General features: G+C 43.5%; 1 protein-coding gene across 1 annotated transcript in view; it reads left to right on the top strand.

Moving 5' to 3' along the window:
* mast4 (microtubule associated serine/threonine kinase family member 4) overlaps positions 1-23,103 on the top strand; it is a 96,020-nt gene extending 72,917 nt beyond the window's left edge. Inside the window, exons 8-31 of the mRNA XM_078285926.1 lie at positions 861-930; positions 1,899-1,977; positions 4,347-4,501; positions 4,618-4,693; positions 4,784-4,993; positions 5,268-5,369; positions 5,545-5,677; positions 6,864-6,925; positions 7,052-7,143; positions 7,315-7,523; positions 7,645-7,783; positions 8,911-9,043; positions 9,144-9,309; positions 10,809-10,910; positions 11,743-11,865; positions 12,035-12,147; positions 12,907-13,028; positions 14,111-14,325; positions 15,097-15,297; positions 15,772-15,998; positions 16,123-16,245; positions 16,673-16,809; positions 17,514-17,698; positions 17,832-23,103. Coding sequence (XP_078142052.1) covers positions 861-930; positions 1,899-1,977; positions 4,347-4,501; positions 4,618-4,693; positions 4,784-4,993; positions 5,268-5,369; positions 5,545-5,677; positions 6,864-6,925; positions 7,052-7,143; positions 7,315-7,523; positions 7,645-7,783; positions 8,911-9,043; positions 9,144-9,309; positions 10,809-10,910; positions 11,743-11,865; positions 12,035-12,147; positions 12,907-13,028; positions 14,111-14,325; positions 15,097-15,297; positions 15,772-15,998; positions 16,123-16,245; positions 16,673-16,809; positions 17,514-17,698; positions 17,832-21,772 — 7,115 coding nt within the window. The 3' untranslated portion in view covers positions 21,773-23,103. The remainder of the gene's footprint in view (positions 1-860; positions 931-1,898; positions 1,978-4,346; positions 4,502-4,617; positions 4,694-4,783; positions 4,994-5,267; positions 5,370-5,544; positions 5,678-6,863; positions 6,926-7,051; positions 7,144-7,314; positions 7,524-7,644; positions 7,784-8,910; positions 9,044-9,143; positions 9,310-10,808; positions 10,911-11,742; positions 11,866-12,034; positions 12,148-12,906; positions 13,029-14,110; positions 14,326-15,096; positions 15,298-15,771; positions 15,999-16,122; positions 16,246-16,672; positions 16,810-17,513; positions 17,699-17,831) is intronic.
* The last annotated feature ends 1,064 nt before the right edge of the window (positions 23,104-24,167 follow it).

Consider the following 24,167-nt stretch of genomic DNA (forward strand, 5'->3'; position numbering starts at 1 on the left):
TAGTGTGGATGACTGCATGATGTCAAACAGCAGCCGTCTTCATGCACTAAACCCATTTGATTATCATTCAGATGGTTGGGGCTTTACTGTTTAAAGAAGAATTATTTCAGTGCTGTTTGATGTAGGGTGAGACACTTCACTTCACTTTACCTGGGTGCAGCCAAACCTTGTCAGTGTGTGGTAAAAATAACACTTTTTCTACCAATTGTGTGTTCTTTATTGATCTAATTAATAAAAGTAAGTACAAGTTGTATTATGGTGAAAATGTAGCTATACCTATGAATCTTCACTTGGCATCGATTTTTCACATAACTTCTGTAATCCTGTTCTCATATGCAAATGATTTAGAAGATGTCACACGATGAGAGACCGTACCTCTGTGTTCTTCATTAATTAGCAGTTAGATAGATACCCCCACCCATAAAAACTAGTCAACTTTCACTGGTTTTACAGAATTTCATCAGAATTTTTGATTTACAGATAAAAAGGACAAACATTGTATATTTTAACTTTTTTGTGTGTATTTAACAGATTATTCAAAAAATGGATTTGGAGGATCTTATTAGTGCAAATAATGCATGGGAGATAAGCAGAAAATCACCAAGAGAAAAGTGAAAACACATGAAAACACTGTGAGGCATATTCCTTTAACCCTAGCTGCTCCTCAATTTAGTATTTGTCAGACACTTTTTGAGTGTTGACTATGAATCATAATAATTCAGCCATCAGTGGTTTATTACAGTTGGCTGTGAATTACTCCTACACTAATGCTAGAGTATGGAATGCCACAGTCTAGTTGGGTTTTTGTGCTTGCGAGTTGTTTTTGCCTCTTCAAGTTGTTCTATCTTCTTCTTTTGCAGGAACAAGTCCACAAGACAGTCCTAGAAATTTCTCTCCTAGTGCCTCTGCTCATTTCTCCTTTGCACGAAGGTAATAAGACAGTGGATATTTCGTTCCATCGCAGCTGGAAAATATCAGCCATTATCAAGCAATCAGTGTGTTCTTGTTCCTCTTGTACCATGTGAAAGAGACCAAATGGAAACGTATCAGATACAGATTCTTAAAAAAAAAAAAAAAAGCTAAGATTTGAGTCTCCTGTCCTCTTACATGTAGCCATTAAATAATGTAAAGACACAAACTAAAAGCAGCTGCTCAAAACCCTAATTTTTTTAGTTCATGGAGAGCTTGTCTCAATGTTTTCAAAAATAGCCTGAATAATGCATTTCTTTTATACCATCTCTCAACATGATATCATTTAATTGTGTATCTTTATTATGATCCACAGTCATTGCCACAGAGCAGACAGGTAAATTCATGTTAGGCCTCCATTTGCCCATGAATCTTCATAACCCCACATTTGTTCCAAGTGCATTGTAGCATTCATAACTCCCTTCCATAGTTCATCTAACCTCTAGCCTCCAATTTAGTTCCTTTACTATCCCTCCCAATTTCTATATCCCTTTACAGAATTAATTTTGTTGTATAATTGTATGTAGGTGGTTGGTAGCATAGTTTAAAGACAGTGAGCAGCTAGCAGTGTGTAAAATAGAATATCTTTCTTTGTGTTTGAAAATCATGAGATTTCACCTACCATTGAGCAATACTGCACACAGGTCACCATTCATCTATAACCATGTGATCATGATGCTTTTGGCAGTTATTTCACATGTTTTGAATAAAAACATGAAAACGTATGTTATCATTCTGTAGATAAATCTTTTGTAATAACAACTAGTCTTTGTTCATAGACAGATTCCACTTGCTGACTGACATTGTAACTAAACAAAACTAAGTGGAGCTGCATATATTTTTATCCATAGTTCCTTTGTTGATTCACAAATGGAGTTTGAAGCAGTGCAAGTGACAGCTCGGTGTTTGTGTTTGTGGTTGTGTGATAGGACTGATGGTCGCCGCTGGTCGTTGGCCTCCCTTCCCTCCTCTGGCTATGGAACCAACACACCCAGCTCCACCGTCTCTGTAAGTGTCATCCGCTCACACAGTGACACACCTGACATCCCTTCATCTGAATGTGGAGCGGTCAACCTAATCAATTACAACTAAACATAAGGAAAGTAAAGTAAAAGTAAAACGAAAACCAGTTTCAGTCACTATGAAGACCAAGCAGGTGTTTGGAGATACAATGCCTTGAATGTGTAAAAAAATATGTGTTAGGCTGGCTCTGTTCTCTGTAGCAACTGACTGTAGTTCACTGTTGCGACTGACTGTAGTTCACTGTAGCGACTGACTGTAGTTCACTGTAGGACTGACTGTAGTTCACTGTAGGACTGACTGTAGTTCACTGTAGCGACTGACTGTAGTTCACTGTAGGACTGACTGTAGTTCACTGTAGGACTGACTGTAGTTCACTGTAGCGACTGACTAGTTCACTGTAGGACTGACTGTAGTTCACTGTAGGACTGACTGTAGTTCACTGTAGGACTGACTGTAGTTCACTGTAGGACTGACTGTAGTTCACTGTAGCGACTGACTGTAGTTCACTGTAGGACTGACTGTAGTTCACTGTAGGACTGACTGTAGTTCACTGTAGCGACTGACTAGTTCACTGTAGGACTGACTGTAGTTCACTGTAGGACTGACTGTAGTTCACTGTAGGACTGACTGTAGTTCACTGTAGCGACTGACTAGTTCACTGTAGGACTGACTGTAGTTCACTGTAGGACTGACTATAGTTCACTGTAGCGACTGACTGTAGTTCACTGTAGTGACTGACTGTAGTTCTCTGTAGCAACTGACTGTAGTTCACTGTAGCGACTGACTATAGTTCACTGTAGTGACTGACTATAGTTCACTGTAGCGACTGACTATAGTTCACTGTAGTGACTGACTGACTGTAGTTCACTGTAGTGACTGACTGTAGTTCACTGTAGGACTGACTGTAGTTCACTGTAGTGACTGACTATAGTTCACTGTAGTGACTGACTGTAGTTCACTGTAGCGACTGACTGTAGTTCACTGTAGTGACCGACTGACTGTAGTTCACTGTAGCGACTGACTGTAGTTCACTGTAGTGACTGACTGTAGTTCACTGTAGCGACTGACTGTAGTTCACTGTAGTGACTGACTGACTGTAGTTCACTGTAGCGACTGACTGTAGTTCACTGTAGTGACTGACTGTAGTTCACTGTAGCGACTGACTGTAGTTCACTGTAGTGACTGACTGTAGTTCACTGTAGCGACTGACTGTAGTTCACTGTAGTGACTACGGTTCTCTGAGGCTGATCTGGAGAGCCTTGGTGAACAGATGCTCCTGTTAGTGTCTCCCCTGGCTGATTCATAGCACAACAAGGCGCGTATGGGGGCAACAGATTTGTTTAGGAGTAAACATGGCCTTTATAAACAGGGACACAGACATACACACACACACTCCCCCTCTCTCACTTCCTCTTTCTCTCTCTCTCTCTCTCTCTCTCTCTCTCTCTCTCTCTCTCTCTCTCTCACTCTCTATTTGCTCTGTCTTTGTTAAAATTCTAATTCAAATAAGCTTTATTGGCACAATAAGAGATTTGTTACATTGCCAAAGCATTGAAATAGTAACACATCAGTGTCTCTTTCTCTCTAACTCTCTCATTCTCTCACAATGCCTTAAAATGGTATCAATAAATAGAGAAATTAATTGTACAAGTGTGATAGACCAGCCAATCGTAATTTATTAGAAGCAAACACCAATACGTAGCGTGTACACACACACGCAGACACACACACACACAGAAACACACACACACACACACACACAATAAAAGGCATTACAAAAATGCACCCCATTAATATAAAATTTTTGTTTTGTGTAGTATTTGCTCATTTTTAAATTTTCTTACTATTCACAGTGTCTATAAAAGAGAGCTTAGTGAAGTGTCCCTCTGTGTAAACAATAGCAATATGTCAAAACATATTAAAAATCTGTTCTTGGATTATGAAGCTCTCAGCAGTGAAGTATACTGTGTTTAAGTTGAGTTATACTGTGCAACTGTTTCATTTGTTGATATGAACTATAATTGACTATAAATGTAATGCAGAATAAGTAATTATATGAAGGTTGCACACTTCTAAATATAAATGTAATGCAAACATGAGTCTATCATCATAATTTTTCTGGGGGCTCTGTAATTTGCATGGTGAAATCACTTCATTTTAGATTGAATTTGGAAAACAGTGTAATCTGCTAGGGTTGTAAGGTAATACTGTGTCATGGCTTATTACTATGAATACATGGTAGAGTTATTTTGGTGGTCTTCTTCGTGGTCTTTCATCTACAGTACCCTAAACATAACAAAATTGCCGTCTGCTTTTTTCTTTTCTTGTTCAATATATATTTATGTCATTTCCAGTCATCCTGTTCATCACAGGAGAAGCTGCACCAGCTGCCCTTCCAGCCCACGCCCGATGAACTGCACTTCCTCTCCAAGCACTTCTGCACCGAGAGCATCGGCGGGGATGACTGCCGCAGAGCCACAGCCATGCGACCCCGCTCACGCAGTCTCAGGTATCCGTTTATCTCAACAAAGGAACATTATCTTCACTTGGTAATCCACACCACCATGGCTGTGCTGTAAATGATTTTCATGGTCTGGCTGAAGATCTCTTCTACTTTATTTTTAGCCCTGGAAGATCTCCATCATGTTATGACCATGAGATTATTATGATGAACCATGTCTACAAAGAACGATTTCCAAAGGTAAGGGCTTACAATAACTTTTCTGCAGCCATGTTTGGCCAGTAATTACCTTTTGCATCACCTGACTTGCTTCTCTCTTTATTACTGCAGGCCACAGCTCAGATGGAGGAGAGGATCCAGGAGATCATCCGCAGCAACTCTCCAGAGAGTGTCCTCCCTTTGGCAGACGGTGTGCTGGGCTTTGCCCACCACCAGATAATTGAACTGGCCAGGGACTGTCTGGAGAAGAGCCGGCTCGGACTCATCACCTCCAGCTACTTCTGCGAGCTCACGGACAAGCTGGAGAGGCTCTTCCAGGAGGTGGGCGCTTCTTCAGAAGTTATAGGAATGTTTTTAAAAACAGTGTGTTGGCCGTCCAGGAGTGCTTCTGTTGTTCTTCTGAGGGCACAGGAGGGATTGCTTTGATTTGCCTCAATTTTGCTAGACAAATTATATGAAAATTAAAATGTTGTGGAAGAGATGCTTATAATGTGCCATTTTAGATGTCTTGAGCATCTTGCCTTGAGTTTGACCAGCTCACAGTAACATGTGAAGTGCTGAGGGCCTGTGTCTTCTCTGGTTGGATCCTGTGTAGTCCACGGAGAGGTCAGAAAGCGAGGAGGTGAACTTCATCAAAGAGCTGGTGAAGAAAATCCTCATCGTCATCGCCCGACCGGCTCGACTGCTGGAATGCCTGGTATGTCTCACTGAACTGCCCCTAAAAAGCCCATCAATCATACCCTAGCAGTTATTGGTGTACCAAGGATCGTAGTCTGTTTTGATTTGTTTTTGTGAATATAACTCCCATCAGCATCTCATTGCTGCCTTATATAAATCTGAGGCTGGGTACTTACAGTGTGTTATGTCTCCAGGAATTTGACCCAGAGGAATTTTACCACCTATTGGAGGCTGCCGAGGGACATGCTAAGGAGGGCCAGGGCATCAAAACTGACATCCCCCGCTACATCATCAGCCAACTGGGACTCACACGAGATCCTCTGGAAGGTACAGAAAGGACTCACTTTATTATCAACATAAGTGGTTTAAATAAAGATTAATAGCCATGCTGCACCAGCGAGATGAGGTCATCTCGACACTCTTCTCTCCTCAAGAAACTGCATGAAATGACACAACATAATTCTCAAATATGAAGAAAGATAAATTATTCCATCGTTATTAGTTCTTCATTAGTATTTTTCAGCATCACTGGAGGAGAGAATTATGGTTATCTATTATCTTTTTGCTTCTGCTGGCCTTTTGTAAACAACAAAAATAATGGAATGTATTATTAAAAATGATGCATCTACCGTAAGTGGACAGTAATTTTATCGTGTGGAATTCCTTTGATTGGATACTGGCTGTAAAGGAATGAAAGAATTGAGCCATGGAGAGGACTAAGACAAAGATACTGTTGACTAATGTCCTGTACTGAACAGCCTGCCTTTCTAATGACCCTCCATCTCTCCAGATTCAGTAACCAACATTCATTATGACTAATTAGAAAGGAATGAGCTCCCCACAGACCTGAGACAGATCCACACAGGCTGGTTCACTCGCCTCCTCATCAGCCAATCTCTCAATTCATTTCCCCCGAGTCTCTCCCGCGTTTTATTTGCCCGACGCTTGGAGTGCCTGAAGCGGACCTATAAGGAAGGACAGATGTTAAATAGCAGTGGAAATGTGTTTACGGTCTCTCGGGGGGACAAGACAAACACCCCCTTGTGAAATTACACACGTGGACTTTGGCAGGGTGACACACACACACACACACACACACACACACACACACATACACACACACACACACACACATATACACAAACACAAACAAGTGAAAGATGCAAGGTGGTTCATAATGAGTACTTGTTCTGGAGTAGTGGTTTTCTAAATGGATGTTAGACATGTGTTAGTTTGATTTCCGCTCCATTTATTCTCAATTCAAATTAATGTGGAGTCAGCACCTCAGACCTAATAGGTGAAGAAAGTCAAAAGTCTGCTGTTTTTTTATTTTTAACAGGTGTGTATATCTCAGCATTGTGGTCTCTATATAGACTTTAATTGAGCAAATTGCATTGCTGAACATGAGGCTGCTGAGTAGGCTTCAAATGAAACCAATAAAGTTCTATAACATATTAGCAACAATTTCTTTTATCTTTAAACAAATACATTTCTGATTTCTCTTTCCCTGCAGAAATTGCTCAGCTGACCAGCTGTGACAGCGGGATTGCAGAAACTCCTGAAACGGACGACTCTGTAAGTGTTCAGAAATGAGTCCGTGCATTGCACTGATCTCCTGTATCTTCAGCCCAGATGTGTCGGTGAAATACAGATTGTGTGTGTTAGATCTGTTTTAGAGTTTGTCTCTCTTCCTGCCCTCAGTCTCAGAGCCTGAGTGCTGCCTTGCGATGCCGGCGTAAACCCTGTGAAATGGACTTTGAGATGACAAAACTCATCAGCAATGGTGCCTATGGGTAAGGCCATCTCATTCCACGCCAGATAATCTGACCTCTGCTGATAAAGGTTGGGTAACCATCCACGAGGGACTTGGTGATCAACCCAAATCTGACAACTTGCTCTTACGTGCAAAGCTTTAGGACGCGCCATTCTTTCCCCGACTGACTGGTGAACTCTTTACCCCACAGTGCCGTTTACCTGGTGCGGCACAAGGAGACCAAGCAGCGTTTCGCCATGAAGAAGATCAACAAGCAGAACCTGATTTTGAGAAACCAGATCCAGCAGGCCTTCGTGGAGAGAGACATCCTCACCTTTGCCGAGAACCCGTTTGTGGTCTCCATGTACTGCTCCTTTGAGACGCGACGGCACCTATGCATGGTCATGGAATATGTGGAAGGTCAGCGACTGGGTTTTCAGTGTGTAGTTCTATTGCAGAAGCCGCTATACTTTGAATGATTCCTGTGTGGTCTCTCAAACACATTTGTAACATAACTCCATTGATCTTTACAATGTTACAGGGGGAGACTGTGCCACCCTTTTGAAGAACATGGGTCCCCTGCCTGTGGATATGGCCAGGATGTACTTTGCAGAGACGGTCCTGGCCCTGGAGTACCTCCACAACTATGGCATCGTCCACAGGGATCTCAAACCAGACAAGTACGATTATTTTTTGGGATAGGTTTGTTGGATAGGTCACAGTATAAAGAGACAGGAAAGACTGGGAGAGAGAGGAGGATGACACGTGACAAAGGTCCCAGGCCGGATTCCAACCCAGGATGTGGCGTTTATATGGTACACGCCTTAGACCACTGAGCCACCAGGACGCCCCGGTCCTCACACTGTTTAACAATAGAAAGGCCAAGAGCCTTCACCACTGGTATCGAGATTCAAAAATGATTTGAAATTTCTTTAACACTGTAAATGCAATGACCTCATCCTTCGACAACTTTTCAAAAATAATCTGCCTTTAAATGCCAGCATTTTTAGAACTAAAAAAAAATGAATGTCTCTCCCTCACCATCAGCTCCATCAAAACTCTAGTGAAACTATTTCATTACATTACGTCATTTAGCCGACGCTTTTGTCCAAAGCGACTTACAATAAGTGCACTTTGTCAACAGTAGTCAAACCAACTGTGCATCACAGCATCATCAGCTAAGCCTTCTTCAATAGGAATAAGTAGCATTTGTAGAATGTTTTTTTTTTTTGTTTGTTTTTAAGAGTAGAAGGGGAAGAAGATGGTTACATGATAGGTTAATTCAAGTGGGTCCAGGTGTGACCTGAAGAGATGAGTCTTCAGTCTCCGACTAAAGATGGGTAATGATTCAGCCGTTCTGACAGATATGATTATTCACCTGCACTCAGAATGATAGACTGCCAGATTCAGCTCGTTACAAAAAAAACAAAGATTGCTTGTAGAAACAAGTTTCCTTACGCCTCTTGGACTCATTGACATACTTGTGCAGCCAACACTCCAGGGAGGAAGCCACGGTGTCAGGCAGGCAAAGGACAGCTGCTTGAAATTCAGCTGACTAGTGTGAGATTTGGTTACAAAAAGAAATATTGACTTGTGTTGACTGAAAAAAAATATTGTTCAGTCCTTGTTTAGACAAATGTTGATGGAAACGTTCAGGCTATACCTATAACAGGCCTTGGTTCTATATATGCACTGATATAGGCCTACATTTCTGGTGTGTGTGAAAGAGAGAATCTATACATCTAATTTTCCTATATTTTTGTCCTTCCCTCCTTCCTTCCTTCCTTCCTTCCTTCCTTCCTTCCAGTTTGCTGGTTACCTCGATGGGGCACATCAAGCTGACAGACTTCGGGCTGTCCAAGGTGGGGCTGATGAACATGACCACTAACCTGTATGAGGGACATATAGAGAAAGATGCCAGGGAGTTCTCTGATAAGCAGGTAAACCTCATTGAACTATGGAGATGCACAATATGACAGTCTTTGACAGTACCTTTTCCATAACCTTATTATGTCTGCTATTTGTGTTTTGTGTTCATAGGTGTGTGGAACCCCAGAGTATATTGCCCCGGAGGTGATCCTGAGGCAGGGCTATGGGAAGCCGGTGGACTGGTGGGCCATGGGCATCATCCTGTATGAGTTCCTGGTGGGCTGTGTGCCGTTCTTCGGAGACACGCCAGAGGAGCTGTTCGGACAGGTCATCAGTGGTCAGTTCACTTCACTTTCTCTCCCACTGTTGATTAAAAGCATCAATGAGCTTCAATGATGTCCTTTCTGTGATATTTCTGCCCCACCAATACTGCTGCTCTATGCTTATTGTATCATAATATATCATTTATAATTGCATTACTTTGTGCCGCTTGACAAGACAAATGGATTCCTTGCTAATTTCAGGCAATAACTTTGATAACTGCTGGCAAGTTCCTCAACAGTTACATATAGCAAGAGCAGTATGATTAGGAATTGATTTTTTTAACATGTATCGTCTAAAATACCCCTTGTTTGACTCATTTTTTTAACTGGTTCCTGCTGTCTATGATGTTAGCAGCAATTTCTTTTAATTTCCAAAATCATTCAAACAAAAGACAAAAAATGCAATGACCTACAAGATGGATAAGGTAAAAATATAGATGTAAAGATAAAAAAGGCTGCACAAAAATGAAAATAAACCGTATTCATTTTTGTTGGCGGTTCATCTAATTTCAAAGTTTACTAGATGCATTTTCTGCTGCTAGAGGTGAAAGATTGAGTCGAAGTTGCACAACATCTGGTGTGTACATTCCGATGAGTGCGTCATAAGAAATCTCCAAAACCTCAGTCAAATATGAATTAAACATTTGACCACATGGAGTTAGTTGGCGGTTGCCTATTTCTCAATTTATTGAAGACTGAGATTTCCCTGAAGGCGTGTAGCAAAACAGATGGCAGTAAGTGGATTCAGCTTGACATTAGACCACATGTGAAGCCTAATATCATGATGATGTTGCTTCCTTGTCTTCTATTCTCACGGTGACAGCGCATAGAAAATCATAATCTTGAAAATAAGACCTTTTATGTTGTCAGCAGTGAGGCTCAGAGGAAATGCGTTGAGTGGAGTTGCCTCTGTCGGTGTTATGGAAATGAATGGCATGCCATGACAGATTTGGTATGCTCTCAATCATACCGAGCCTGTGGGACTGGCTGTTAATTAAAGGGGCCTGAACACACTGAATGCATGCTACTGTGGCCTTGGGCCGAACATACATATTCATAGCTCCCTCCCAAATTTGATTAAAATGGGGGACAAATGGTGCTGAGCAGAGGATCAGCATGGCACAGACAGTCTCTTAGCCTTACTCTCCTCTTCACTGCATACCTGCAAGCCTTTTCACTGAAAGGTAGAGCATCTGCAAAGGCTCGCATTCTACTATATTGCATACAACTAACTTTGTTTTGTCAGCAATATTTTTTAGAAGTACCCCACTTGCAAGTAGAGTAATAAATGTGAGTCTGCGCGGGCTCACAATTAGGTGAAATTCATCCACAAGGCAGGCCAAATTTAATATTCAATATCATTAAAAAATTGACTCATTCTCAAATTTTTGGTTTCTTGCATACCTGCCTGTAATAATAATAATGCTTTCCCTGAACTAGATTTCTCTCTGAATAAAGCTTGTGTGTTGACTATATTTAATGCAAGCTGATTGTTTGTGTTGTCTGTTTACAGATGAGATCAATTGGCCTGAGGGAGAGGATGCCCCGCCTACTGACTCTCAGGAGCTCATCACCTTGCTGCTCAGACAGAATCCTCTGGAGAGGATGGGCACAGGTACACACACACACACATGCACACACACACACACACACACAACCAGTAACTCGGTTAGGACTAGACAGGCACTGCAGGCCACCATAAATTCTCATGTGACCATTAGCGCCACCTCAGCACAGCTCATTATTCCAAGTCACCAAGGGAGAAATGGGGTCAGCCAACAGCGAAACAGTTTATCGTCTGGCCTGCTCACCTTTTTCCTTTTGATCAATTACAATTATTTCCCAGCCATCTCGTGCATCTTGTCCCATCCAAGGTCAGGCACCGCGGGTCTGTGGGTCTGTGGACCGTAAAAGTGCCTATGACCTGGGACAAAGGCTTTTCAGCACAGGGACGCACGTAGCCAATTCAATCCGGGGACCTCTTTGTTCATCAAGATCTGCCCCGGCCAGGCTGCCATTCACAGCAGTTCCCTCTCTTCCGCGAAAGGTCACAGGAAGGAAATTGCACTGCATAATTTATGGTCATGATATCAGTTTGGCCTGCCGCCACTGTGGAAAAGAAAAACACAGCATAGGCATTTCTTCCCCTACTGTGTATAATTGAACAGCCCAATGTCAATGTCCAGTGTCTGTCTTGTGTGTGTTGAGCCCAGATCCGAACAGTATAACCAGACAATACAAGACACTTAATTTGTAAATACTATAGGTTCAGTTGGAGGTCATTTGATTTGGAAGCTGTGAGGGGCATAGAGTCTGAATGAGGTTGTAAAGAAGAAAAATTCTCTAATATTCCAAATTAAGTATGGGTTCACACACTATTTTCACATTTGTCCGGACAAATTCATTCAAACTTTGCGCTTATTCGTCTGTATTTATTTCACCTTGAGGCGGGGCTGTTGAAGTGAAGCACCACCAGTTCTTCCACAACCTGGACTGGAACAGCCTGCTGAGGCAAAAGGCTGAGTTTATTCCCCAGCTGGAGTCTGAGGATGACACCAGCTACTTCGACAGTGAGTGATCTAACCCAGTGCAAAAACAAAAAATATGTTGGTCTATATTGTTTTTAGTCTTTTGCTATGATTACAACCCGTGTTCCTCTCTCCAAGTGACCTTGTAGCACCTACTGTAAGTAATAACTGTGAGTGTAATAAAAACAAAAACATTAAACTTCATCCCTAGCTCGCTCCGAGAGATACCATCACCTGGAGACGGAGGAAGAGGAGGATACAAACGACGAAGACTTCAATGTGGAGCTGCGGCAGTTCTCCTCTTGTTCTCACAGATTCTCCAAGGTGCGTCCTCCGCCTTCTCCCTCACATGTCTTCAGTCTCAAACTAACAAAAGTGCATTATCATTACCGCCAAAGTTATTAGCGATGTAAATGAGATAATGCCGTCATCCACACCCTTTTGTCATGGGAAAGAAAACATGGACAATCGGTATTTCATATGGAAATGTGTGTCTAGAAAACATGATTCCCCCCCCCAACCCCCTACAGTATGAAATGTAGATCTCGGCTTTGCATATATTTTCTGCTTGCAAATCAGATCTATTTTTTTTTTTGGGTAATGTGGAACACAATACACACTCACACACAAGCTCAGAGCCATTGTTGTGCTGCATTGCAGTATGCTCCCCTCTCACATCAAAACGAGGCATTTCAGTGTATCTCGAGAAGCGGTGGGGTGTCTCAGAGGAAGTGTGGAGCTGCCATGTACCTTCCTTCAGTTGCTCCCAAACCTCTTTCTTGTATGACTTGCTGAAGTCTGCATGAACCCAGACAGCTCCACATAATCCTAAATTATATCATTATATTCTATCATTAAGACTGGTTTATACATGTAAGGCCACAAAGACTATTTTATCATTATTTTGCTTGTTTCTCACTGCATATTTTCTGTCAGTATGTGACTTTTGCATTTGCTTATGTATCTTTTTACTGTAGTCTGAAGCTGAGCCTCTGTATTTCCAGAGGTCTGTCCACAGACATGATTTGCACATTTACATCATAGCCTGCATGTACTACATCTTTTTGTCTGTATGATGCTTAGGTGTACAGCAGCCTGGATCTGTCCCGTGGGCAGCTGGAGGAGAAGGGGGAGACAGAGGAGAAGAAGAGCGAGAGCCCACTGACTGTGGACTCGCTCAGCTGGACGCCAGATTTTGCTGAAATGTATGCTCCCTTCAACCCTTGCATCAAGTTTATAATTAGATATCATTAAACCCCTATAGCATGCAGATGATATCCAGTAGAGATTAAGTACTTAGGAATTTGGGAAGATGAAAAGCCCTTTAAAACTTGAAAAACAAAAATGGTAGCCTGATAACCTCTTTTGATGCGTAGCCATCCCACTGCTGGCTACAAACATTTACATTGTCCTACACATGTAATTACAATCTTTCAACTTTTAGTTCATTGAGGAACATAATGTGGAGCCAGTTTCTAATGCACTTTGCATTTTGTAACTCCCCAATACCTATTGACATCATTCCCTTTCTCCTTTTCATGAGCAAGAATAACATTCACTATAAATACTGAAAATTCTTAATGATAAACCAAACATTTTCAACTCAGCCAGTATTATTAGCAATAATGCCTTGTAGAGGCTGTGCTATGCAAAGACTATTTAATAAACCTAAGCCTAAAACAAGGAAGTTGCTCCAGTTTATATAAAATGCAGCAGCCCAGATCCCCATTTATATAATAGCGGATGTACACTCATTCTGTTTGCTCACTTCTGTGTCCAATACTGTGCATGTAAGCTTCTATAGATATGGATAAATATGGTCTAGATATTTACATGTAGGCTACTGTAGGCTTTTTAAGTCACAATAAGGCACTAAATCGCTTACATACTGTATCTCAGGTTAACATTAGAAAAAAAGCATTTCCAAGGCTCATGAAAGCCATTGTCATTATTTAGCAGTTGAATTGTATAGATTTATAAGTGTTAACACACCTCACATCAGTTAACCCTAACCCTAACCCTTTTTAGCTAGAGGCTATATGGCTCTCTTTTTGCAACCTCAAAAGCCCAACTTAAAAAAGGAGAAAACCTGCTTTATTTTACATCATCACAACATATTTAAGTCTGATTTGACAATTTAATGATGTATATTTAGATAGCTGTTGGATACAACATTGATTAAATACATCCCCACAGAATCACATACATCCCAAAATGAACTTGTTTACCCCAGATACTTTCTCCTGGAACTGGTTCATGAGATTCTGCTCTCTTATCCCTCCACCAGGCCCTCCCTGTCCCACTCGACGGACACGGAGAGTATGAATCAAGGCCCTCGCCCCAGCCTGCTACCCAAGTTTGCCATCTCAGCTGAGAGTGAGGGGGATGAGACCTCAGGCCTCGGGGACCCCAGCAAGGCCTCGTTCTCCATTGGCGAGCTGCCCCGGGACGAGCCTGACGCCACCACTCCTGGCAGCACTCACAGTGGAGCCACGCTCTCTGGTACAAAATCACAGTGCCTAGAATTATAGATATAACTATAACAAGAGTGCTTGGTTCTCATTAAAAAATCAATATATTGTAAAGCCCCTGGAACACTGAGACAACATTATCCAACCTACACCAACAAGCCTCAGCCCTGCAATGTTGGCAGTAGTTGATTGTTACTTGTAGGAGTTTAATTTTCCGGCTGTCAGCTTCACCCTGAGCCAGCATTCCCCAGCAAACTTGATGATGTTTGGGAATGGCTGTACACTGGCTGTATGGGCCAAATGTTCTTGTTTGTTTTGAGCCGATTTTGTTGCAACTGAGCCGGATGACATGCACACTGTTAGAGATGCTCATGTTGATGACCTTCAGATATTTCTTTCTTGTATTTTGCTATTTATCAGACCAGTTACTGTTTGAAAGATCATTAACCCATGTTTTTTAGAAGGGAATAATACATACATAATGGATGTGATTTAAATATTCAAATTCAGCATATTTTTAGTGTTTCCCTAGTGTGTTTCGCCAACCTGGGTGCTTCATGTTGACAAGGCAATGCTTTTCATCACTACAGAAACATCCAGCTTTCCCCAGCTCCAACCAATGCTGATTGGAAATGACAAACTAAAAAAAAAAAATCTAACATTTTGCAATGTTTGCTCAGTATTGAAGGGGTTTAAGGTTGACTATTTTGGTCCTGCAGACTTCACTGTAGTCAGCTTTTCTGACAATTTGTTGTTTACCTCACTCCACACACACACTCACTCTTTTGTGACTGTTTCTCAGGGAGTTTCTCAGAACATTTGGACCAGCTGACCTCCAGAGGTGAGGGTGTGGAGAGCCCGGACAGTACCAGTCAAACCTCCGGAGACCAGGGGGCCCAGACCACCACTCTGCAGCTTGAAGGTCCTGGGGAGAAGATTGGGGCCGTGGCGAAAGTCCCAAAGTCTGTCTCAGCCGGTGCCCTTTCCCTTATGATCCCTGGGGGTAAGTCAAAGAACACACACATACATCCACAAAGACTCACACACACACACACACACACACACACAAACACCTATGATCTCAGCCAATTTGTTGAAGGTTGGAGTGTGGGATGCTTCACACCGTTGGAGCAAAAACATGTCGAGAATGAGAATTAGAGCAATGGACTTTGAACGAATAATGTGAAAGAGATGAAAGCACACTATGGATCTGTGTGAAATTGGCCCAGCATGGCGCCTGCTGTGAGAGCTCCATTTTATGGAGTGGCTGCAAGCAAGTAGCCAAGTACGAGCCTCTAACAAGGATAGCAAGCAGGGAAAGAGGCCTTCGCTGCTGGGAGGGAGAAAATCCCATTGGTCTCACCCACAGTGGGGGCAGAATGAAGCGGCAATAGCTGACTACTAAATGGGAGCCAGTCAGAGATAGATGGATGAAGTAAAAAATGCTCAGGTTGGTGATCATCTCTTATTTTTCCAGATATCTTCGGGGTGTCTCCGCTCGCCAGCCCCCTATCTCCTTACTCGCTGTCCTCAGACCCGTCCTCAAGAGACTCCTCCCCCAGCCGAGACTCCTCCCTCTGCACCGCCAACCCGCGGCAGCCTATCGTCATTCACAGCTGTGGGAAGAAGTTCGGCTTCACCCTGAGAGCCATCCGGGTGTACGCTTGTGACGGCGACATCTACACTGTCTACCACATGGTCTGGGTAAGCACCATATCAGCCTCCAGTAGACTGCTTGTTAATAATCATGAGCTAGTGTATTGTCTCAACACAAAGGGCTCGGTGAAGAAATGGGTGACAATAAATTTCCCTCTTGTCTGTTGGTCAGAATGTAGAGGATGGTGGGCCTGCCCATAAGGCCGGACTAAAAGCTGGAGACCTCATTACTCATGTGAATGGAGAACCAGTCCACGGTCTAGTGCACACTGAAGTGGTGGAGCTCCTGCTCAAGGTAAGTGAGAACCTGTGTTTTATCGTAAAACTCCCACATTATTCAGTTTTCAAATATACTATGGCTAAGGATGAGAATAATGTTCTTCATGGTGTTTTGCAAATAAATGTAGTTTAGTAAAAGTTGAATTACTTAAGTTGAATGAATTCAAAGTCCTCACTGGCAGAACAGTCACAGTACTGGACCCTGATTGACCAGCAACACCAGATCCTGTAATTTAAATGAGGTAAACCTGCTGAGTGGAGGCTTTCCAGTGGGTGTCAGTTCAAATGCTGCAAACTGGCCTGGAAGGATTTCAGTGATTCTTTAGCAAGCGGAGCCAAACAAGACCAAGTTCAGTTGTGATGCTTTTACTGGAGTTGATCTGAAACTGCCTGCTTTTTTTGAAAATAAATTAATACATTAATTTTCTGCGCTTCCTTCTCAGAGTGGCAGTAAAGTGGCCATCTCCACAACCCCCTTTGAAAATACCTCCATAAAAACCGGTCCTGCCAGGAGGAATAGCTACAGGAGCAAGATGGTCAGATGTTCCAAGAAGCCCAAGAAGGAGAAAACACCAGAAAGGTACAAATTTAATGTTCTATAGGAAGATAAATGTATAGTTATTTTTTTTTCTTCTCTTCCACAATGTTTTTACATAGTGTAACCACAAGGCGAACACACTGTCATCTTGACATGTTATGCAATATGTTTGTACAGGAAAATGTCCTAAATGTGTGTTGACAATGCGTGGCAGATATATAAGGATATTATAAAAAAGAAATTGTGGGATATAGGAAAATGGCACCCTTTTGGACCAGGCCAGACAATCGTATACTTAAGTAAAAAGTAGCTCCCAAGCTTCCATCTAAAAGATAATGAGGACCAAAGACATAAATTCTCATGCACATATCTCTGTAAACTGTTACATGGCAGAATCTGAGCAAAGTGTTATGCAGACTATGGAAAAAAGCTAATTATTACAAAATATAGGAACACAAGCAACCTGAGCTAAAGATCCATCATCAATCAGGAGGACTTGCATGAATACATATTTAGTACCTGCCTTTCTAGCTTTGCATAATAGAACCCTGTTGTGTAACAGCTCAATAGCACCATCTCATGCCCCTTTGTGGTAATTGTAATAGTCTTTGGGTTTTTTTTCCACTAAATTACAATAACATCCTGCATTGTTTATTAAACATATATCACAAATAGAGAATTATAAATAATGCCCAAGATGAATGTGGACTGATTTTTTTTTTCTGTCTGTCTTTTCTGTTCCCCAGGCGACGCTCCCTGTTCAGACGTTTCGCCATGCAGCCGTCCCCTCTGCTGCACACAAGCCGCAGTTTCTCCTCTCTCAACCACTCTCTGTCATCTGGTGAGAGTCTCCCCGGCTCCCCCACCCACAGCCTCTCCCCTCGCTCCCCCACTGCAGCCTTCCGCCCCACACCAGACTTCAACCAGTCAGGTGGAGATCATACCTCACTTTGACGATACCTTAAAAGCGTTGTTCAGCAAATTCAGTGTTATTTTTATGCATTTCTAATTCTATCTTCAATTATTGATATCCACTGTTCCCTCTTTGTCCCTGTGACTTCCAGGTGGCAACTCCTCTCAGAGTAGCTCTCCCAGCTCCAGCGCTCCGAACTCCCCAGCGGGCTCGGGCCACATTCGCCCCAGCACCCTCCATGGCCTCGGCCCCAAACTGACAGGACAAAGGCTCCGCCAGGGGCGCCGCAAGTCTGCTGGAAGCATCCCCCTTTCTCCTCTGGCTCGCACACCTTCACCTACCCCCCAACCGACATCTCCTCAGCGCTCACCCTCTCCCCTTCTTAGTGGGCATGCTGTCGCCATCTCCAAGACAACCCAGGCCTTCCCGGCCAAGATACACTCCCCACCCACAATCGTCCGCCACATCGTACGCCCCAAAAGCGCTGAGCCGCCCCGGTCACCTCTCCTGAAGCGAGTTCAGTCCGAGGAGAAGCTGTCCCCGTCCTACACGGGGGATAAGAAGCACCTATGTCCCAGGAAACACAGCCTGGAGGTGACCCAAGAGGAGGTGCAAGGTGAGGAACTGAGGTCCGGGGACCGCGATTACCCCGTCTTGCAGAGCGTGGAGGAAACGGCCTGCGAGCCAGTGGCCATCACCCGTGTCCGACCCGTTGAGCAGGGTTGCTTGAAGAGGCCAGTCAGTCGCAAGGTGGGCAGGCAGGAGTCTGTAGAGGAGCTCGACAAGGAAAAGCTGAAGACCAAGATGGTTGTGAAGAGGCAGGACTGGTCAGAGAGGAGAGAGTCTTTACAGAAGCAAGATGCCCTGCGTGAGTCTGACTCCTCCTCCCTGTGCGGAGATGACAGGGACAAAGGTTTTCTGGTCCGGGGCCAAAACAAATCGCAGAGTAGCCCAGAGTCTGGCCCACTGGAGGCCAAAGCTGCCAGCACCACCCTTAAAGATGTGTTGTATAAGAAACTTAACACACGCGTCTGTGAGGGCCTCCCTGAACCATCTGGTGCCAGCAGTTGTGAAAGTGAGGGAGGACTTCGATCGCCCCTCTGCTCTATTCATCCAGACTGGCAGCACTCCAGACAGGGCAAGGAGAGTATGAAGCCAGACAGACTGGACTTCAAAGCTCCCAACATAGAGTTTACCAGGAAGAGGTTGTCCTTTGAAGAACGAGAAGACTGCATGTGCCGGTTGTCTTCAGGCCTCCACGAGAACCTCCACTTTGGCTCCACCAGGTCCAAGAGCCTCCAGCTGGACTCGGCCATGTCTCACGACCACATGAAGGGAGGCCTGGGCAGTGTCCACTCCAGCCCTGAAGGTCTGGCCCCCAAGCTCTTCTCTGGCAGGGGGGAGAGTGCTGTGGAAAAGCTCCAGCTCATCTCCTCAGCGGAGAGTCCCCTCCGAAAGACGTCCTCCGAATATAAACTAGAAGGGCGCCTTGTTTCCTCTCTCAAACCCCTGGAGGGCACCCTGGACATCGGCCTGCTGTCGGGGCCCAGAGTCTCCAAAACGGACACCTGTCTATCCAAGATGGTGGAGAACACAAGCGACAGTGTTTCCATCGGTCCTCCACTGTGGCTGCAGAGCCCCGCTGAGAGACAGATATCCTGCTCCCAACTCAAACCTGCAGACAAACCGAAGAGCCCCCTGGCTTGTACACCAAGCCCTGGGCCTGTTTTGTCTCTAAATTGCATAGTTGCCTCCAAAGAGCAGCCAAATCGTTCAACCACTGAGTTGAAATGCAGTAGCAGTGGTGAGAAACCACAGGATAGACATAGTGAATCACTGAAAGCCCCCACCTCCAAAGTGGAAGCCTCAACCTTTACTACTAAACAGGAGAGCAGGACCAGTATGAAGGCCAATTCATCACTGGCTCATGAACATAGAAGCGCTCGACACAGCTCTCACTTCTCCTCCTGTGGGAAAACACCCTCCATCCGGGAGGTGAGCAATGAAGATCAGGAGGATGAAATGGAACAGCAGGAGGTCGCACCATGCGCTACATCACAAAACACCGACAGCTCCAAGACAGCAGACTCTTTGGCTTCAACTAAGCTAGACATAAAGACCGCCCCTGCAGCTGCACAAGTGGAGACCCCAGTCACAACTGCCAGCGAACCTTTACCTTCACTGACGCATAGCATAAACTCTGGATTAGGCACAAGTCAACTTCAGAGCTGTGAGAAACCAGTTACTCCACAGAGCTCAAACACGACCTCTGTGTCTCAAGGGAATACACAAAACAACACTGTGTCTGTACACTACATTCTAGAAGATGTCCAACACCTTTCCAAACAGCAGTTGTTATTCCACAGCTCCTCTTCATATAACAAACCACCGATTTCTATCATAACACCAGCCTCTGGTTCTGTAGAGGGAGATAAAACATGTAGTTCAAAACCAGAAGGTCAGGACTGCACTGAAAAACCTCTTAGCAAGGACAATGTGCAGTTTAACAGGTCAGCTGGGAAAGTGGCCAGTGGTACAGGCAGCTCATGTCCTAAGAAGGAAATCAACACATGTGCCACAGTTGGAAATAATGCCTCTGGAAAAGGGGAGGCAATCCCAAAAGTGGAGCAGAAGAGAGGTGTTTCTAAAGCAACAGTGAACACGACAACCTCATTAAATGAGGTTACAGAAGTCACACCGAGTCTAAATCAAAAGAAGGATAACACTGTGCCTGTTGGTGCAATAGAGAGCAGTAGCGTATTGAAGCACAAGAGAGAGGATCCTATATCACCAAAGACGAAGAATAGAGGCAATGTGGAGATTAAAGTGCCGGAGCAGCCGCTACCAACTAACCATCCAGCTGAAAAAGCACGACCCAAATCACCTGAGGCAGAATATTCCGTCTCCAAAAAAGAGAAAACTGAAGTCGGTGTGAAAGAGACTACCGCAGTCCCCACAGTGAAACAGAAACAATCACCTTCAGCAGTTACACATGAAATTGTTTTGAGTCCCAAAGGTAAGTCAAGACCTGACCCGCAACCCGCGTCGCACACTGTTAGGAAGACAGAGAAGGAGACAAAGACACCTGAAGGGAAATCTCACAGTGCAGCTCCTTCTGTTCCAGTAGTGAAGGGGGGTCTAGATTCAAAACGGAAAGATTTCTCTAAAGAATCTCCGCTCTCAACTTCGCCCATTCAAGTAATCCATGACTCTAAACAGAAAGCAACCTTGCTGCAATCCGCTGGACCGAGCTCCGACTTAAAACGGGAAGAATCGGCGCAGCTGACCCCTTCTCCAACTCCCGCTGCCAGAGAAAGCACCGACACGAAGCAAAGAGAAACCCAACCCAAAAGTGTTGTAGCAACCTCATCTCATATAATAAAAGAAAACGTGGACTCAAAACCAAGATCTCTCCCTCCTAAAACTGTAACCTCATCCTCAACTCTAAAGCCCTCTGTAGCTCCAACGCCAGTTATGAAACAAAGTCTTGATGCCAAACACAAAGTCCCCTCACCCAAAACCCAAGCACCAGTCATTAAAGACTATCTTGACTCGAAACCAAAAGATGCTGTGTCGGCTCTTACCGCACCGCAACGGCAGCCGCAGCAGCTTAGGAAGGAGCCACAGTCAGATGTTCCCTCCAAGCCTGATCCCACACCAGTGCTGCCAAATCCCGCAGTGAAGAGAGAAGCACACCCGCCAAGCAGCGGAGCTTTCCCAGGCAGGGCCTCCGGCTGCGCAGCTCCGGAGCCTGTCGTCAAGGCATCCAAGGAAGGGCCCAGGTCCGAGGGGCTCCGATCGGACGCTCACAAGGGCCCCGGTGGAGCTGATGCTCCAGGGTCCAGGCATGGCGCGCATGACTCCAGAGCGAGCGCCTCTGACAAACAGGGGTCCTCTAGCCGCAAGGACCAGGCAGAGAGGAAGAAAAAAGAAACGGCTCAAGAGGTCGCGTCCGCACAGAAAAACACCAGAAGAGACGCATCAAGAGCGAGTACTTCTGCATTAAAAGATAGCGGTGCAGGCTCAGACAAAGACACTGGTAGGTGCAAGCAGCAGAAGGAGTCGCCACGCAGTTCTACCAACAAAAAATAAAAAGAGGGAATTGAAAATAGCAGCCAACAATATTGCTTTAGAGATTTTGGGGTTAAGAAATGTTAGAAATGTTTTGTGCAAGCATCATCATGCCTTCTTTTTTCTTTGAGGACCGGGGAAGCTGTTACAGTGTTTATTATGCTGATGGAGAGGTAGGGGTGTGTGTGTGTGTGTGTGTGTGTGTGTGTGTGTGCGTGTGCGTGTGCGTGTGTGTGTGTGTGTGTGCGCGCTACAATGTATATGTGCATTTAATAAGAACACTTAATGACAACACATGTAAATGTCTATAGGACTGAATGTAGGCAAAGATTTGCTGATTATTTCTTGTGTTTCTGAAGTTCCATTTTTACTTTTTTTTGTCAAGTGAATGTTTAGAGGTTTTGTTTCTGTTGATCGCAGGATGCATTGTGCAATCAGCATGTCAGGGACAATAGGGAGGAGCCTTACAAAGGTTGTGCTGTACTGTATAGTCAGTGCCATAAACGATTTTGAATTGCACTCTTACTTCTGGGCTTGGAGCACCTGGTGTTGAAGGTGGTAGACTTCTAATGCAGTAGACTAAACAATTTTGATTAGCCATTTAGTAGTGGTGAGATTGCTGACTCACAATTCACTATCAGCAAATGCAGAGATGAAATATCGCAATTATTTCTGTTCAGGGTAATCACTTAATTTGTTTATGTTTTATGTAGAGGCGGTGTGTGCTTTTTTTGGGGTTTTTTTTTTGTGTAGTGGTACACAGAAGGAATGCACTATGTCCTGTGCTTCTCACCTAGAACTTTGAAAATACGGAATCATCTTACAGTTCTAGAAATCATATTTAGTGAAGGGGCCTTAGAATTATGGGAAATAAAACTTGCTGTTATTAGCAAGGTGTGGTGTTATTCACATTCCTCTGACATCTGTACAGTTCTAAAATTTTGATTTTTATGCAATATGTTGTAAATATGACAATACTGTAAAAACTGGGATACATGGGCTTACATGATTGTTGTTTGTATTATATGTATATATTTTGCAATGTCATGTTTGTACTCGATATTAGAGAATCATGTTCTGCTTGATAACTCTGTGGTCTAAAGTAAGCTAACGTGATGTATCTTGTCGAAAAGGCATCCTCTCTTTGTGACTTCGACATGTTATTACATGTTCCAAAATTTACTTGAAGAGAGAAAAATAAGGCATGAGGGGGCAACTGGGCTATTTCTGATAATGTAGCATTATATAACAAAACTGTGAGGGCTCTCAGCATTTCCCAAGAATGTCTTTACTGTTGACGAGGCCGTAATAATGTATTACTGGCTTGCTATGGTTTGAAGAGTAATGACTGTGTAAAATAAGAAATATTCAGATTGTGCAGAGCGGACTTCCTTGTGTCGATTATGAACCAGCAACTCAGTGTATGTTTGCCAATACATTCTTGCAGTAGCTAAGATAAAAGACAAAGATAAAGGCTTTGGGCATCATCTCCGATTCTGACACAAGATCAAACACGTTTGGGTAAGGCGGATTTAAAAAAAAAGGGTTCATTTTCAAGTACACACATTGACAGTGCCAGAATGTCAGGGTTTCGCGAAAGATTTTGATTTCAAGCTCCAGTCCCGACGTTGTTCAAGTCATGTGTTAGTGTTTGTATCTCAAAGGCCTCTTTTTAGTGTATGCAGTTCAGCACTCGGCTTAAAGCTATACCTAGGTAAAACATTTTGTATGAGGAATCATGACGATTTGCATAGCATCGTTCATGTCCGCAACATACAGATGACGAATACTTGGTACTATACATGTAGATTGTTGTGTATCAGAATTCACTTTCCTGTATTTACACATACGCTCACACATGCACATATGTGTCTATACTGTAGATGCCTTTAAATTGCAAACCCTAAATGTCAACCAGAAAGTAGCCTAGGATTCTAAGTATGTTATGCAGTATTTGCTCTGTTGTGCTGGCTATATCAAAACAATAATCTTGTCTACTATGATATATGTTGAAGAGACAAAAGGAAGATACTCTATCTAACCTTGACACAGAATATTATGTATCTAAATGGCATACTGTATCCAAGAATGCAAACTCAAACACATAACAAATGAGATTGATTGTAGAGATTTTAATGTTATCAGAATCTGATGTTTACTCGCATTAGATATTGTAAATGTTTTGCTAATGTTTTGTGAGAGAACAAAATGCACCTTAATGTTTGACAATATTCCCCATTCAGTTCAAGGGGAGCGTAAAAGAGGAAGATGAGAATGGCTCATGACTTCCACAGTTGTCCTCTTTCAAACTGGCTCTGAATGCAGATTTGAAATGAATCACAAAAATTTTATTTGAACAATTGAGCATCTATTTTTCGCCCACACACTTTTTTTCCTGTGACTGACATTTCAATTC

The sequence above is a fragment of the Centroberyx gerrardi genome, chromosome 2 (genome assembly GCF_048128805.1).
Source record: "Centroberyx gerrardi isolate f3 chromosome 2, fCenGer3.hap1.cur.20231027, whole genome shotgun sequence".
NCBI classification, from domain to species: domain Eukaryota; kingdom Metazoa; phylum Chordata; class Actinopteri; order Beryciformes; family Berycidae; genus Centroberyx; species Centroberyx gerrardi.